Genomic DNA, 17,404 nt, shown 5'->3' with positions numbered 1-17,404 from the left:
TTTAGTTCCAGTGAGAACACGTGCTGCTGCATTCTGAATTAACTGCAGCTGCTGCACAACTGATTTTGGGAGGCCGGTGAATAGTCCATCACAATAGTCTAGTTTATTTGTTATAAATGCATGGATTAATTTCTCACATTCTGATTTTGACAGAAATCCCCTTAGTTTTGAAATGTTTTTAAGATGGTAGAAGGCTGATCTTGTGAGAAGATTGATTTGGCACTTAAAATTTAGATCGCCATCTATGATTACACCCAGATTTCTACCTTCGCGTTTGCGCTCCAGAGACAGGGGGTGGAAATGAGCTGCAATTCTCTGACTCTGAGTCTTTGCACCAGTAGTGAGTGTTTCTGTTTTGTCTTTGTTCAACTGTAGAAAGTTCACTGACATCCATAGATTAATGTCGTCAGTACAGTTGGGGGATGTATGGGATCTAGGTCATCAGGAGATAGGGATATGTACAGTTGTGAATCATCTGCATAATTATGATAATTTATTTTGTGTTTCTGTATAATGTGTGGAGCATGTAGAGATTAAATAGTAATGGTCCAAGAATCGAACCTTGGGGTACCCCACACATAATACCCACTTTGTCCGAGGCAAAGTCTCCAATGGACACAAAGAACTGCCTGCCATTTTTCTATTCTCTCTACTAAGTTTCATGGTCAACAGCGTCGAAGGCAGCACTGAGATCCAGGAGCACAAGAACTGATAATTTATTAGAATCTGTGTTCATATGCAGATCGTTCACAACTTTGATAAGTGCTGTTTCTGTGCTATGGTGAGATCGAAAACCTGGTTGATAAATGGCTAGAAGGTTGTTTGATGTTAAATAGTTATTAGACTGAGAATAAGCTATTTAGTGGTTTAATTACAGCTGTTTTAAGTGCTGCAGGTAATATACCTGACTGAAGAGAGCAGTTCATAATTTCTAATACCTCGGGTGCTAAGCAGTTAAAAATAGTTTTAAAAAATGTGGTAGGGAGAGGATCCAAGCAGCAGGTGCGGGGCCTGAGTTTCCCAACAATATTGTCTAGTTTTTTCAAGGTCTAGAGCAGTGTTTCTCAACCGGGGGTCCGCGGACCCCTAGTGGTCCGTGGTGTAATTGCAAGGGGTCCGTGAAAATAAAATATCTTTAAAAAAAAGATCCTATGACATTTATAGAAATAGGATTATTTTACTCAAATGTGACTGAGACCTTTATCTACCTAAACTATAAAGGGTAACAGGACTTTTTCTCTAATTACATCTGTTTCACAAGTGTAATTTATTGTATTTTAATAAGAGATCTCGCTCCCGTTTGAATTGTTAAAAGTTACTGCATAAAAATTCTGTTGTTACATATATCTGAAAGTTACTGAATACATATTCTGTTTTGTTACATATATCTGAAAGTTACTGCATAAGAATTCTGTTTTGTTAACTATATCTAAGTTACAACTGAAAGCTCTTATTTTTGCCCCAAAAGAGTGAATAAATGCTATAATGCAATTTAAAGTGCAGTTTCTACTGTTTCTATCAAATTGCAACCCCCCTCCCCCAAGATCAGGTGGAGGGGTCCTCAGGGTAGATCAAAAATACGCAGGGGGTCCAGGACCCCAAAAAGGTTGAGAACCACTGGTCTAGAGGGTCAAAGTGAGACATGGTGCCAGTGATATATTTCTGCAGAACTGGACGGTAGATTCATTTCGGGATCTTGAGGCACTAATGTTCTGTCAAATGGCAATACTTCTGTTACTGAAGAACGTAGCGAACTGCTCACATTTTTCAGTGGACACCATCTCGGATGGGGTTGGAGATGTTGAATTAAAGTCACCTAAGATGATGAAACAACCATAATCAGCCTTGGGCAGTGGCTCAGAAAATTCATCAAGAAACCCATATTTAGATTTTGGTGGCCGATAGACAGTATTTATTAAAATCGTAGTATTGCAACATATAGAAAAAGGAAGGAATCTGAAAGATGTGAATTCCCCGAGGGGGGTTTCCTTACAGCTATAAGAATCAGAGAAGACAGCAGCTATTCCACCGCCTCTCTGATCAGATCTGGTGGTGTGGATGAATTTGAAGCCAGGAGGTCCAGTCCCAATGAGCATGACTGCGCCATTTCTATCCGGCCAGGTCTCGGTCAGTAAAGTGAAGTCCAGGTTATGGGTACTTATATAAGATCATTAACTGAAACTGACCTATTCCTTAGCGACCTGAAGTAGGCTGTATCTCGCTGCAGAGATAAGATAGCTGCTGTTTCTTTTTTAGGGCCCCTGGTCGTCCCCTCCCAATAAGGTCCAAAAGGTCATTCCACAGTTAAAATTCTCTCCCCCTCTCCTCTGTGGGTGGTGGTGCTCTGTTTACGATCCTCCTAAAACAGCCCAGCTGAGTCCGCAAATAGACACCCACCTTACCCTTACCTACAGCACTGCTGAAGACCCTTCTTAGTGTGTGTGTGGGTGTGTGGGTGTGTGTGTGCCACTATTATTTGCATGGAATGAGGATGTGACAGAATGGCAGATAGAAAGGCAGAGCTATACATAAATTGCATATTCTAATTTAACTGAAGTGGAACAAATCTTGGCATCTTCTTCACCCTGAGAACCTCATTCACTGCAGTCATTGAGCAAATAATCATTTATCAGTGTAACAGCCCCCAATAAAATGGGGCATTACTTTATTATTCCGCTGTGGGTACAAGACAATGGGAGTCATTGTTCTAGTTAAAGTCTATTAGTGCCTGCTGCTAAGAGTCGGGGCATGTCCTCCACCTCACACACCATCATTCTGCAGAGATGCATCTCCTCATTAATGGCTGCACAGGACACGCAGGAACTCCAGTGGGTTCTCTCAATGTAGGATTTTCAGTCAACATTTCACTCTTGGTTCTGTCTTAACTGCTTCCGGTGTGGGAAGATGGCAGCGGAAATTCACGTTTGCAGCAGCCTCACCCAGGACTGAAGATGGTGGCGTGAATTCACGGCCTCAACCAGTACCATCCATGCAGTGTCTTTGTCCATTTCTGCGTCTGACAGGACGCGGAAGCGGAGCAGGCTAAGCTACCTGCTAGCCCATGTAGACCGGCAGGTCCGATAACACCGAGGGCGGTCTGGCGGTGGCCTCGCCTAGCCTTGACTCTGTTTTTAGTGTCGTCGTGTGGCGCGCGGGGAGGTGTGTCGAAGGTGTCTGGCTGGGAGGTTGGATCAGCTGAGGGAGCTTGGTCTGCTGCGTCTTGTGGGCCCAAGGACCACGGCCTTGGCCGGAGCTGCGCCCGAAGAGGAAACACTGAGGGCGGTCTGACAGGATGCGGAAGCAGGGCAGGCTAAGCTAACTGCTAGCCCATGCAGACCAACAGTTCTGACAGTCACCCTGGCTGGCGTTCGTTCCCCTGGACAGCGATTTTTTTCTTTTGTTTTATTTTTTGTATGTGTTAGTTTTGATATAGTATGGGTGTTCTTGTAGTTCTTGTAGTTTTTGAATATGTGTTTTTGTCTTTGTGTTGCACTGCTGTGGGCTGAGGGAAACGATGTGTGTGTGTGTGTGTGTGTGTGTGTGTGTGTGTGTGTGTGTGTGTGTGTGTGTGTGTGTGTCTATGAGCCCACCAGACTGTCATTATAGAGATAGGGAACTGTTTATTAAGACTCCCAACGCCTCTGAGGACAACCAGCAAGGTCAAGGGTCATTTCCATACCCTCAGGCCGAAGTAAGGATAATTGGTGTGTGTGTGTGTGTGTGTGTGTGTGTGTGTGTACGTGTCTGTGTCTGTCTTGGAGAGAGTGAGTGAAAGGATTTGTTCACAAAGAACTTAACTTTCCATTTGTACAGCTTTTCTTCAAAGTGGGGGGTAGGACAGGAAGAACTCAAGCATCTATACATACATTTTTTAGCTGTATGTGTGTGTGTGTGTGTGTGTGTGTGTGTGTGTGTGTGTGTGTGTGTGTGTGTGTGTGTGTGTGTGTGTGTGTGTGTTTGTGTTTGTGTGTGTTTGTGTGTGTGCGCGCGCGCGTGCCCTTGTTTTTCTAGAAAAACCAGAAGCCACCTACCTTGTGGGGATATTTTATGGGTTCCCGTGAGGAAAAGGGTCTTTTTAAGTGTTAGGACTTGAGTTTAGGGTTAAGGTTAGATTTAGGATTAGGTTAAGGGTAGGGTAAGGGTTAAGGTTAGAATTAAGATTAGGTTAAGGTTAGGGTAAGGGTTAAGGTTAGAATTAGGTTTAGGTTAAGGTTAGAATTAGGATGAGTTTAAGGGTAGAGCAAGGGTTAAGGTTAGAATTAAGATTGGGTTAAGGGTAGGGTAAGGGTTAAGGTTAGATTTAGGATTAAATTAAGGGTAGGGTAAGGGTTAAGGTTAGAATTAGGATTAGGTTAGGGTAAGGGTTAAGGTTAGAATTAGCATGAGGTTAAGAGTAAGGTAAGGGTTAAGGTTAGAATAGCTGGTTCCGACATGAGAGTGGATCTGGGGTTGGCTTGCACCCACTGGCGAGCACTGAGGGAGAGGATGGGGATGAAGAACGGCGCGGAGTTGGCCTGGGATGTGTTCTGGGCACTGCGGGGGGGTCCTTTTGGTGACGTTAAGCCGGGGGGGGGGGGCTTTGAATGCTGTGTTTACAAACCGCAACCGACAAATCCTTCTCATTCTGCATCTCAGGCTCGGAATGAATAATGAACCATGAGGGTCCCCACAAGTATAGAGAAACACGGGGGGTGTGTGTGTGCGTGTGTGTGTGTGTGTGTGTGTGTGTGTGTGTGTGTGTGTGTGTGTGTGTGTGTGTGCAGGTGAGGGGCGGGCAGGGCTGTTGTTAGCCAGTGAGTGTGTTTGACAGTCTGTGTGAGCGATGGCCTCCGGAACTCGGTGGATTGGAGAACAATGAGCCAGCAAAGCCTCCCCAACCACCACCGCCGCAGAGACTGAACTAATGAGAGGGATGGAAAAGCAGGAAAAGTAGAGGGGGAGAAAGGGAAAAAAAAAGAAGAGCTGGGGTCAGACAAAAAAGGGAGAAGGTTTCGAGAGATGGGGGGGGGGCTTGAGGAGAGAGAGGTGGAACAGGTCTGTTTATATGAAAGAACAGTGAGTTAGTTTCTGTCCTGTGGGCTTTTTGGCATGAAAGGAGGGGGAGGAGGACTGGGAGGCGGATAAGAGGAAGGGTGAAAGGACGGATGACGAAGAAGGGAGGGTTGAGGGGGAGGGAGGGAGGGAGGAATGAAATGAGGGACAGTGTTCATGAGAACCAGAGCCACAGTTGGCACAGGATGAGGTGAACCTGATATGTGCGGCACCACATCACCGCAGTTTGCTGTGAGGCCAGGCGGGCGCTTGTGCTCCCTGCTGGAACAGTACGCCGGCCTTCAGGATGCCGGCCTTCAGGACGCCGGCCTTCAGGACGCCGGCCTTCAGTACGCCGGCCTTTGCAGCAGCATGAGAAGACCTGCACCAGATTTGCCCGTGGGTGTGCGGTGTTTAGTGTGCTGCGAGTTCTTTCAGAGGATGCAAGGCGAGCTCCTCCTGTCCTGCACACCCGCGTCTCGCAGTGGCCTGTGGATCCTCGTGCATGGAGGTGGAGAGTAGAAACACGCCGGCACACGAGCGATGCTAACTAACTGCGGTCTATTTGTCGCACAAGGCTGATGAAAGAGCACCATCACCAAAGACCCTGAACACAGCAGCAGCATCCCTGTGCGTGGCTGTTAATTTGGGGAAAAGCAGCCCATACACGGCCTTCCAGCTTCGCAAAGTATGGCGCGCAGACGGGTTCCTAATGTTTAATAGAAATCACACTGAACCCATGACCTGGACAACGTGCATATGCTCTCATGACAAATTGGTAGATGCCCATTGGACATGCCCAAATAGGAGACATACATACATGTCACATATATATATATATATATATATATATATATATATATATATATATATATGTGTGTGTGTGTGTGGTGGGCTGTTAAAGAGCACTGAGGTAGTGTAAAAACTTCAGCCGGAACAAGAGTAGGAAGGTGCTTCAACTTCATATCACCACCAAAATAAAATAAGAAGGGTTTGTGAGACAATTTAGATGGATTGCAAAGTGTATTATATTATTATTTAATATTAAATAACTTAAATAAATTTTGTTATTTTTTTATTTTTTCAGAAAACATTTTCATTTCATATTAAATGAATATTAGATGTATTGCAAAGTGTTCTATGTTGTTATTTAATATTAGATAAATTTAATAAAATTAAAATTTTACATTTTTTTTATTTTGAAATTTTTCTTATTTGATATTAAATAAATATTAGATGTATTGCAAAGGGTTCTATATTGTTGTTTTTTCTCACTTAAGTTTTCATTAAGTTTTCAAAAATATAGAACAGTACAACAACATCAACACAAAAAAGAATACAATAAAATATACAGATAGAAATAATAAAAAACTAAACGAAAAACAAAACAAAAATAATTAATCGTTGTCTATATTATAATTTAATATTAAATAAATAAAACTTAATTAATTTTTTACATTTTTCAACTTTTTCAATTTGTTTATTTGATATTAAATAAATATTAGATGTATTGCAAAGTGTCCTATATTGATATTTAATATTAAATATATAAAATGTAATTTATTTTTTTATTTTTTATTTACATTTTTTTATTTGATATTAAATAAATAGTAGCTGTATTGTAAAGTGTTCCTTTAGAAGCTAAACTGCAAGAGGACCACTTTGCAAAGTACAGTCTTAAGTATCATTTATGTAACTGCATGTGGAAACGGAACACTTCTCATCATTCAGTCCTCAAGGTGAAGACAGTCTTATTTATATGTTTATATGTATCCTACCTTCATTTATATGTATCCATTTATATGTATCCTACCTTCATTTATGTGTATCCTTCCTTCATTTATATGTATTCATTTATATGTATCCTACATTCATTTATATGTATTCATTTATATGTATCCTACCTTCATTTGTATGTATCCATTTATATGTATCCTACCTTCAAATAAACTGATTTTACACCATCCATCCACCATATATATACATATATATGTATATATATATATATGTATCTATATATATGCACGCATGTCCTGCCCTGTCATTTCACCGCTGCGTAGTTCATCACTACACGCCAGCAGGCAGCTGTAATGACGGGCTGTGCTGCAGGTCTGTGCAGAGCTCTCAGACTCTTCCCACCTCCTCTTGCTCAGTAGTGGACAGAACAAACACTACCGACATGAAAAGCGCGGAGGACCGGCGTGGGACGAGGGGAAAAAAAGGAGGAGTGATAAAGAAAAGGAGGATCTGACAGGATGAAAAAGGGAAAGGGGATGAAAGTTACTCATTGCCTTTATGTTTGAAAACATGTTCAAGGTCTCGAGATACTCGTCTCCTTTTTTTTTAAATTAGTTGTCAACCACAGTGCCTAACTATGACTTCATCTTGCAGCCCTGTCATTATGCACGCACACACGCACACACACGCACACGCACACCTGTGAACAGGCCAGCTGTCTCATGTATTTTTTGTGTATTCATGGAGTACTACTGACACTGCATCGCTGCCAGGGAAAACGCACAGCGCCCCACAACGTCAGACTGAAGTAGCATCTTTCAGCACATCACACCTAAAGCCTATCATATCATGGCGTTCCGCTTCCAGCGTGGGAAGATGGCAGCATGAACTTACGTTTGCGGCGGCCTCACCGGGCACCGTCCATGCAGTGTCTTTGTCCACGTCTGCGTCCAGGTTTGTGTCTTCGTTTGATGGCTGGGGGAGCTTGGTCTGCAGCGTCCAGTGGGCCCAGGGACCACGGCCCTGCTTGGAGCTGTGGCCGTAGAGGAAACACCGAGGGTGGGCTGACAGGATGCGGAAGCGGGGCAAGCTAAGCTAACTGCTAGCCCATGCAGACCGGCAGTTCCGACAGTCCTCCTGGCGTTCACTCTCTTGGACAGGCCCGGCGGCCTGTCCAGGTTGTTTCTCTGCCTGCCGCACAGTGACTGCTGGGATAGGCTCCAGTGACCCCGTGACCCTGAGAGCAGGATAAACGGTTTGGATAATGGATGGATGGATGGATGGATGTGTTTTTGTAGTTTTTGTTTGTTGTAGTTTGGATATACGTACACTACCGTTCAAAAGTTTGGGATCACCCAAACAATTTCGTGTTTTCCATGAAAAGTCACACTTATTCACCACCATATGTTGTGAAATGAATAGAAAGTAGAGTCAAGACATTGACAAGGTTAGAAATAATGATTTGTATTTGAAATAAGATTTTTTTTACATCAAACTTTGCTTTCGTCAAAGAATCCTCCATTTGCAGCAATTACAGCATTGCAGACCTTTGGCATTCTAGCTGTTAATTTGTTGAGGTAATCTGGAGAAATTGCACCCCACGCTTCCAGAAGCAGCTCCCACAAGTTGGATTGGTTGGATGGGCACTTCTTTGAGCAGATTGAGTTTCTGGAGCATCACATTTGTGGGGTCAATTAAACGCTCAAAATGGCCAGAAAAAGAGAACTTTCATCTGAAACTCGACAGTCTATTCTTGTTCTTAGAAATGAAGGCTATTCCATGCGAGAAATTGCTAAGAAATTGAAGATTTCCTACACCGGTGTGTACTACTCCCTTCAGAGGACAGCACAAACAGGCTCTAACAGGTACTATTTAATGAAGATGCCAGTTGGGGACCTGTGAGGCGTCTGTTTCTCAAACTAGAGACTCTAATGTACTTATCTTCTTGCTCAGTTGTGCAACGCGGCCTCCCACTTCTTTTTCTACTCTGGTTAGAGCCTGTTTGTGCTGTCCTCTGAAGGGAGTAGTACACACCGGTGTAGGAAATCTTCAATTTCTTAGCAATTTCTTGCATGGAATAGCCTTCATTTCTAAGAACAAGAATAGACTGTCGAGTTTCAGATGAAAGTTCTCTTTTTCTGGCCATTTTGAGCGTTTAATTGACCCCACAAATGTGATGATCCAGAAACTCAATCTGCTCAAAGAAGTGCCCATCCAACCAATCCAACTTGTGGGAGCTGCTTCTGGAAGCGTGGGGTGCAATTTCTCCAGATTACCTCAACAAATTAACAGCTAGAATGCCAAAGGTCTGCAATGCTGTAATTGCTGCAAATGGAGGATTCTTTGACGAAAGCAAAGTTTGATGTAAAAAAAATCTTATTTCAAATACAAATCATTATTTCTAACCTTGTCAATGTCTTGACTCTATTTTCTATTCATTTCACAACATATGGTGGTGAATAAGTGTGACTTTTCATGGAAAACACAAAATTGTTTGGGTGATCCCAAACTTTTGAACGGTAGTGTATGTGTCGTTGTAGTTTGGATGTGTGTTTGTTTTCGTTGTGTTGCACTGCTGTGGACCGGGGGAAACAATATGTTGTTTCATTTCATGTGCACAAATGAAACGACAAATAAATGTTCCTGAATCCTGATATCAGTGTTTCACTGTCTGTTTGGGGATCTGGGGATGGGTTACACCCCCACCACACAAGAGCACGGAATCTTTTTTTGTTTTTCTGACGAGCCAGCGATGGCAGGAAAACACTACATTTACCCGGGTTAAAGTTGTGGTAAAGTGAGTCTGATCATGATCTTCAGGTTTACAGATGTGGGGGAGCAACAAGGTGAACATGCAGAGCAGGGTCTGCTGGCCAGAGTAAGACCCTCTGCATCCCTCTGGCACGGCAGGCAGCTCCCAGACAGCATCCGGATGTGGGCCACTTCAGGCAATGATGCGGCACTGGCGGCCTTCTTCTGGCCCTGACAACATGGATGTGAGCCATGTATAATAGCAAATATGGCCCAAATATGCCAAAACCAATATGTGCCACCTTTGGCAAATACACTCACCGGCCACTTTATTAGGCACACCTGTCCAGCTGCTCATTAATGCAAATTTCTAATCAGCCAATCACATGGCAGCAACTCAATGCATTTAGGCATGTAGACATGGTCAAGACGATCTGCTGCAGTTCAAACCGAGCATCAGAATGGGGAAGAAAGGTGATTTAAGTGACTTTGAACGTGGCATGGTTGTTGGTGCCAGACGGGCTGGTCTGAGTATTTCAGAAACTGCTGATCTACTGCGATTTTCACGCACAACCATCTCTAGGGTTTACAGAGAATGGTCCGAAAAAGAGAAAATATCCAGTGAGCGGCAGTTCTGTGGGCGAAAATGCCTTGTTGATGCCAGAGGTCAGAGGAGAATGGCCAGACTGGTTCGAGCTGATAGAAAGGCAACAGTAACTCAAATAACCACTCATTACAACCGAGGTATGCAGAAGAGCATCTCTGAACGCACAACACGTCGAACCTTGAGGCAGATGGGCTACAGCAGCAGAAGACCACACCGGGTGCCACTCCTGTCAGCTAAGAACAGGAAACTGAGGCTACAATTCGCACAGGCTCACCAAAATTGGACAATAGAAGATTGGAAAAACGTTGCCTGCTGCGACATTCGGATGGGAGGGTCAGAATTTGGCGTCAACAACATGAAAGCATGGATCCATCCTGCCTTGTATCAACGGTTCAGGCTGGTGGTGGTGGTGTAATGGTGTGGGGGATATTTTCTTGGCACACTTTGGGCCCCTTAGTACCAATTGAGCATCGTGTCAACGCCACAGCCTACCTGAGTATTGCTGCTGACCATGTCCATCCCTTTATGACCACAGTGTTCCCATCTTCTGATGGCTACTTCCAGCAGGATAACGCGCCATGTCATAAAGCTCGAATCATCTCAGACTGGTTTCTTGAACATGACAATGAGTTCACTGTACTCAAATGGCCTCCACAGTCACCAGATCTCAATCCAATAGAGCACCTTTGGGATGTGGTGGACTGGGAGATTTGCATCATGGATGTGCAGCCGACAAATCTGCAGCAACTGCGTGATGCTATCATGTCAATATGGACCAAATTCTCTGAGGAATGTTTCCAGTACCTTGTTGAATCTATGCCACGAAGGATTAAGGCAGTTCTGAAGGCAAAAGGGGGATCAACCCGGTACTAGCAAGGTGTACCTAATAAAGTGGCCAGTGAGTGTATGTAGCACATGTGTCATTGCTATGGCTTGGTTCTGGCCCAGATCTGGCAAACAGCAGCCCAATTGCCGTCATTCCACGCGGTATGTGGGCCGGATGAAAGTGTAGGTGTGGCACGGGTCCGGGCCACAGCTAGTTTGCTATGTGGGAGGCTGCCGGACGGATAAATGTGGAGAAAACAGGATATCTTCATCTCAACTGGAACGGAGCTATACTCTTATTCTCCTTTCCTGATCCCTCCTCTTCCACCTCTCGTCTCTATCTCGCATCTGTGTCGCTATGGACACCCAGAAAAGCCAAGTCAGGATGAAGCTGGTTTTGCAGATATTTGTTCCCCCACCCCCGGCAGTCTCTCCATGCCTTGCCTCTCTTCTCTTCTCTTTGCTTTCTCTGTCTCTAAGGAAGTGCTGGGTCATCTCCAGGTCTCTGTTGAAATGCAGGGAAAGAAAATTACATGTTCACACACACACACACCGTTGGATAGGTTTACAAAAATGCAGAATATTCCCTCGTGTGCTGCAGATCGTTGTGGACGAGTGACCTTTGTGCCCACGGGCCACACAGAGATGGCCGCGCCCCCCCCCTTCCCTAGAACCGGTCTGTGGAACTAGTTTGGATTTTTAAAAGTCAGACGGTATTATCAGATCATTAGGCTCGCTGATTAGCTACATGATAAACGGTGGCAGCATTTGCACCCCCCCCCATCACACACATACACACACACACAATTACTGGCGAGACTAATGACGAGTCCCACGTGTCCTGTAGTTTGCATGAGGTTTTGCGCTTTAAGTGGAAGCAGACTTTCCCGCTGAGGGGTTGAGATTAGCCCGTACGGATCTGCGGTCCAGACTGGGGTGCCCCTTGTCTTCCTGAGCAGCTGGTGAGTGACAGGGCAATCACACACACACACACACACACACACACACACACACACACACACACACACACACACACACACACACACACACACACACACACACACACACACACACAGCACTGCAATCAGTTCATAAATCAGCGCCATAGCCCCTCACTTAACTGGCTGGCTGCGCCACATCTGCCGGACACGTGTGCCCCTCTTACGGGGGATTAGCTGGGTTTTAGGCCGGCGGCCGGCGCTGCAGCAGGCGTCAACGGCAGATGAAGATGAAGATAGAGTTGTGTTTGCAGCAGCAACAGCAGCAGCGCCGTTCCCCCACTAGTCCTGTATTATTCAGGGCAGCTCACGCTACACTTTGGTGTTTCGATACAAAGCTTCAAATAGTCAGCTCGGCGGGGCGTCCGGGTGGCTTGGCGGTCTGTTCCGTTGCCTATCCACGCGCGGATCGCCGGTTCGAGTCCCCGCGTTACCTCCGATTTTGCCGGGCGTCCCTACAGACGCAGTCGATTCTGCGCATAGCTGTGGTCCACTGACTTCCGGTTTCTACTGCAGCGGTCAAACCAGTTTCCTGTTTGTTGGCGTGTGCTGTTGACTATGGCAGTGGTTCTCAACCTTTTTGGGGTCCTGGACCCCCTGCGTATTTTTGATCTACCCTGAGGACCCCTCCACCTGATCTTGGGGGAGGGGGGTTGCAATTTGATAGAAACAGTAGAAACTGCATTTTAAATTACATTATAGCATTTATTCACTCTTTTGGGGCAAAAATAAGAGCTTTCAGTTGTAACTTAGATATAGTTAACAAAACAGAATTCTTACGCAGTAACTTTCAGATATATGTAACAAAAGGGATATGTATTCAGTAACTTTCAGATATATATAACAACAGAATTTTTATGCAGTAACTTTTAACGATGCAAACGGGAGCGAGATCTCTTATTAAAATACAATAAATTACACTTGTGAAACAGATGTAATTAGAGAAAAAAGTCCTGTTACCCTTTATAGTTTAGGTAGATAAAGGTCTCAGTCACATTTGAGTAAAATAATCCTATTTCTATAAATTTCATAGGATCTTTTTTTTTCAAGATATTTTATTTTCACGGACCCCTTGCAATTACACCACGGACCACTAGGGGTCCGCGGACCCCCGGTTGAGAAACACTGGACTATGGCATATTTTTTCGCGATGCCTGCGAGATTTACCGTGGATAAATGTCAACCCCACGCACACAACTGTGTACAAACCTTCCCCTGCACCTCCCAGCACACGGGTGAAAAGTTGCAAGTTGCAAGTTACGTCCACAATTCCGTCCGTCCGTCCGTCCGCTCATCCTCATAATTGTGGACTCATATTTAGTTAACTGATTAGTGTTTAGCCCTCCGCCCTGCATGGTATCACTTCCGGCTACCTCCATACTAGTTGCGGGGCATGGATTTATTGATTACTTGCAAGGCACGTGTCCTCCGATTACATCTCTGATCTTTTGACCCCTTGTGAGCCATAGGCCAGCTTGAGACCCTCAGACAAGACCCTCCAAATTACAAATTCAGCAATTAAAACTGGTAAAATTGGCATTATTTTCTTGTTTATTATCAGTCATTCATACTTTGAATTTGTTTTATCTTTGTCTCACTAGTTTTTAATTATATTGTAGCGAATTCGGGGGACAACGCAACCACAGGGACTGCCGCGGCCGGGAAGCGAACCCGTATCGCCCGCACCGGAGACGTCGCTAACCACTCGACTAACTGTTAATCTAACTGCCTGTGTAATGGTCATGATCTGGCTTGCAATGGTCATGGTTTGGCTTGTAATGGTCATGGTCTGGCTTCTCTCACTGTCATACAGCCAGGCCATTGGCCGGCTTTAAAACTGTCAGAAGCAGTGCAGAGTGGTTGTATAGTCCATGTGAAAGCTGAACAGAGTAAATTGGTGAATACATCTTTATCACATGGTAAAACTCGCCCCTGGATTGCCACCTTGTCGTGGCGAAGAAGCTTGCTTGTACTAATGATCCCATGAGCTATGCTGTCCGGAGCTTGGCTCCTGGTAGGGTCACTCAAGGCGAATAGGTCAAGGCGGAGGTTCCAGACGAAGAGCGATCCAACAAAGACCTCAACGGCGGAACTGGCGGAAGATGTCTCCAGGTCACAACGGCAGTGAAGGCAGATGAAGGCTGCAGCAGAGGGTGGTCCCCAATCGTCTTGGTTCGCCATGCCATTTGATTCTGGCCACCCCCTGCCAAGGACCGTGTGGTGGATGCAGGCGCACCAGCCACTCCACGTAAAAAGCTGTGGCGCAGGCGTCCTAAAGGACAATCATACTCGACTCCAAGTGACCGCTGATGATGATGATGATGATGTATGGTAAAAGGCAAGAGCAGATTCAATGACATCCTTCGGTGCATTAATAGAGATGGCATTTAGTTTTTTGTGTCATGTGTTTTGAGTACGGTAAAAAGAAATCATGGTTACGTCAAGCTGTGAAGATTCATCACTGAGGTGAAATGTTTACTACTGTAACATTTTTTACCTGACTACATAATGCAGGAGTGTGTCACCCTTGACAGACCGACCTGCATTTACCTCTTTATGACCGCAGTACCACGGCAATACAATCTGCTGTCCATTAAACTGCACGCCAACACGTATGATGTCAGTTCTGTTGTCTCAGAGAATGCATCAATGTGCCTCAAACGCTTTTAAAATAGAAAACATTTTTCGAGATACTTTCTCTGACAGCCGTAGAAACGGGCAAGGAGTTGTGTTACCGCCCATCCGGACCAGCGAGCCAGAAGATTCATAGCTCTTGGAAGGACGTCCAAGACTCCGAAGGTTCAAATGGATGAAATGGTTTCCTGTAGCACAGGACACACCCTGACATGTTTACTAGCCATGATTAGCACGTCAAATGAAATGAATCCTTCCCAGTGATATCCCCTCACATCAGCTAAAGCTCCCTCCCCTAGTTCACCAAGGTACAAATGGTCATGGACATAATCATCGATGGACACGATAAATGAGCTGGAGGTCAAAGGTGATTCCACCAATGATATGATAGGCAGAGTCTGATGGGGGGGATGGGGGGATGACAGAGGAAAGAGAGGTGACCAGCAGCGGGGGAGAAGGAAGGAGGAGAGGGAGAGGGTGTTTGGATATAGATAGAGCGAAAGGGCGAGAATCCTTGAGAAGAAAGAGCTGCTGGATATTGTGTTGGAGGAGTGGACAATTCTTCAGCCAAACACGGACACGGGGGAGGACAGAAGGGTAGAGAATGTAAACTCATTAATCTAGGAGGAATGAAAAAGGAGTTAAAAATAAAAGGCTGTGTACTTCCTCTAGCAGCAGCTTGCTGATGGCTGCTGCTAAACATATCTGTGCCGCCGTGCTGTCCCGTGCTGTCTCAGCTCAGGTATGTGGTGCGTCGCAGCAATTTGCCTGTCTTTAAATGACTCTATTCCAGTCCTCTCGCTGCCCGCCCTGACACTGGATCAGGAATCAGGAACATCTATTTGTCGTCTCATTTCATGTGCGCGAGTGCATGAAATGAGACGAAATATCATTTCCCCAGCCCACAGCAGTGCAACACAAAGACAAAAACACATATCCAAACGACAAGAACACACATATCCAACATATCAAAACATAAAAACTAAAGACACTGTCCAAGAGAGCGAACGCCAGGATGACTGTGGGGACTGCCGGTCTGCATGGGCTAGCAGTTAGCTTAGCCTGCCCCGCTTCCATGTCCTGTCAGACCACCCTCGAGGTTTCTTCCTCGGGCGCAGCTCCAGTCAGAGCCGTGATCCCTGGGCCCACTGGACGCAGCAGACCAGGCTCCCCCAGCTGATCCAACACCAGCTCTCCCAGCCAGACACCTTCGACACACCTCTCCACACTCCACATGACGACACCAAAAACACAGTCAACGCTAGGCGAGGCTGCCGCCAGACCGCCCTTGGTTTTATTGGAACTGCCGGTTTGCATGGGCTAGCAGTTAGCTTAGCCTGCCCCACTTCCGCGTCCTGTCAGACCGCCCTCGGTGTTTCCTCTTCGGGCACAGCTCCAAGCAGGGCCGTGGTCCCTGGGCCCACAGGATGCAGCAGACTAAGCTCTCCCAGCCGATCCAGCACCAGCTCTCCCAGCCATCAAATGAAACAATCCCAACATAATGTCATTATCATCATGTTCTGTATTGGCTCGTTTAGTTTGCTGAAGTGCTCTAAAGTGTAGCCTGTAAACCCTGAATGCCTGAATAAATGTGTTTTGTGTGTGTGTGTGTGTGTGTGTGTGTGTGTGTGTGTGTGTGTGTGTGTGTGTGTACACTTGTGTTTGCATGTCTGTGAGTGTTTTTTTTTTGGGGTCTTGCTAATTGCCTCGGTTGTTTACCCTGATAGCTGTGATGGCAGACTGGGCCCTGTCTCCGTCTGCGTCCTTGACGTCCGGGTGGTGGAATGTGTCGTGTTGATGTCACATCACTGTTTGTCTCAGAAAACACAAGTCAGTCACACAGCACATGGATCAGGCCTCCCTCTCTCTCCTCTCACTCAAATGAACAGTTCAAGAGTGATTCTGTGAGATTTTTCATTTCAATATACGAACATCCTGTACCCGCTCACAACTGGAGAGAAAGATGAAGAGAGAAAGGGAGAATGTGTGAAAGAGAGATATATACTGTTATCAAAGAAAAATAGACCAACATACAGATGGAGTAAGACAAATAGATATTGTATGGACAGCCAGACAGCCAGACAGATAGATAGATAGACAGCCAGGCAGACAGACAGACAGGTGCGCTGTTAAATTTATTCAGTGATCAGTGCCTATCCAGCCTCGACCAAACTGCACCGTTTAAAAGTAGGAAAGAAAAATTAAATAACCTCCCCTGGCTGAATGACTACACTCGTGCCCTTAGAGGACTCTGTAGAAAATCAGAATGACAGTGGAAAGCCAAGAAGTCCGAATTAGCACATAACAACCTTAAAAACCAAATATTAATTTACCAGAAGGCAGTTAAGGGTGCGAGATCTATCTAAGGTTCTGGAGAAAGTAATTCATCTCAATTGATTTCTTTTAAGAACACTAATACTGTTTTTAATAGCTTCCAGTCTGGGTTTAGAGCACTTCATAGTACTGAGACAGCTCTAGTTAAGGTCACTAAGGTCACCTACTGCTGACTGCAGACAGGTGACTGCTCGATTTTAGTTCTTTTAGACTTAAGTGCTGCCTTTGACACAATCGATCACAACATCCTCTTACATCACTTAGAGACTTGGGTTGGCATCAAGGGCTTGGCTCTTGGCGAATTGGGCTCTTACCTCACCAATAGGTAAGACCGTAATTATGTTTTGTTGTCCGATGTAACTCTACCCCCTCGGTGGCTCAGTTGAGTAGTGGTGTACCTCAAGGCTCAGTTCTTGGCCCCCTTCTCTTTTCTATATACACGCTTTCCGTTGGCCAGGCCATTCAAAATCACGACGTGCTCTACAGT

At 45.2% G+C, this 17,404-nt stretch overlaps 1 protein-coding gene across 1 annotated transcript in view; it reads left to right on the top strand.

Annotated features, from left to right (window-relative positions):
• The first annotated feature begins 5,253 nt into the window (after positions 1-5,253).
• The window catches only part of lamb2 (laminin, beta 2 (laminin S)), an 89,259-nt gene continuing 77,108 nt past the window's right edge, over positions 5,254-17,404 (top strand). The window contains 1 exon segment of the mRNA XM_056299936.1: positions 5,254-5,542. Within this exon segment, the coding sequence (XP_056155911.1) occupies positions 5,254-5,542 (289 nt within the window).

The sequence above is a fragment of the Lampris incognitus genome, chromosome 2 (genome assembly GCF_029633865.1).
Source record: "Lampris incognitus isolate fLamInc1 chromosome 2, fLamInc1.hap2, whole genome shotgun sequence".
NCBI lineage: Eukaryota > Metazoa > Chordata > Actinopteri > Lampriformes > Lampridae > Lampris > Lampris incognitus.
The sequence above is the reverse complement of the archived record's forward strand: the minus strand, read 5'-3'. Positions and strand labels throughout refer to the sequence as shown.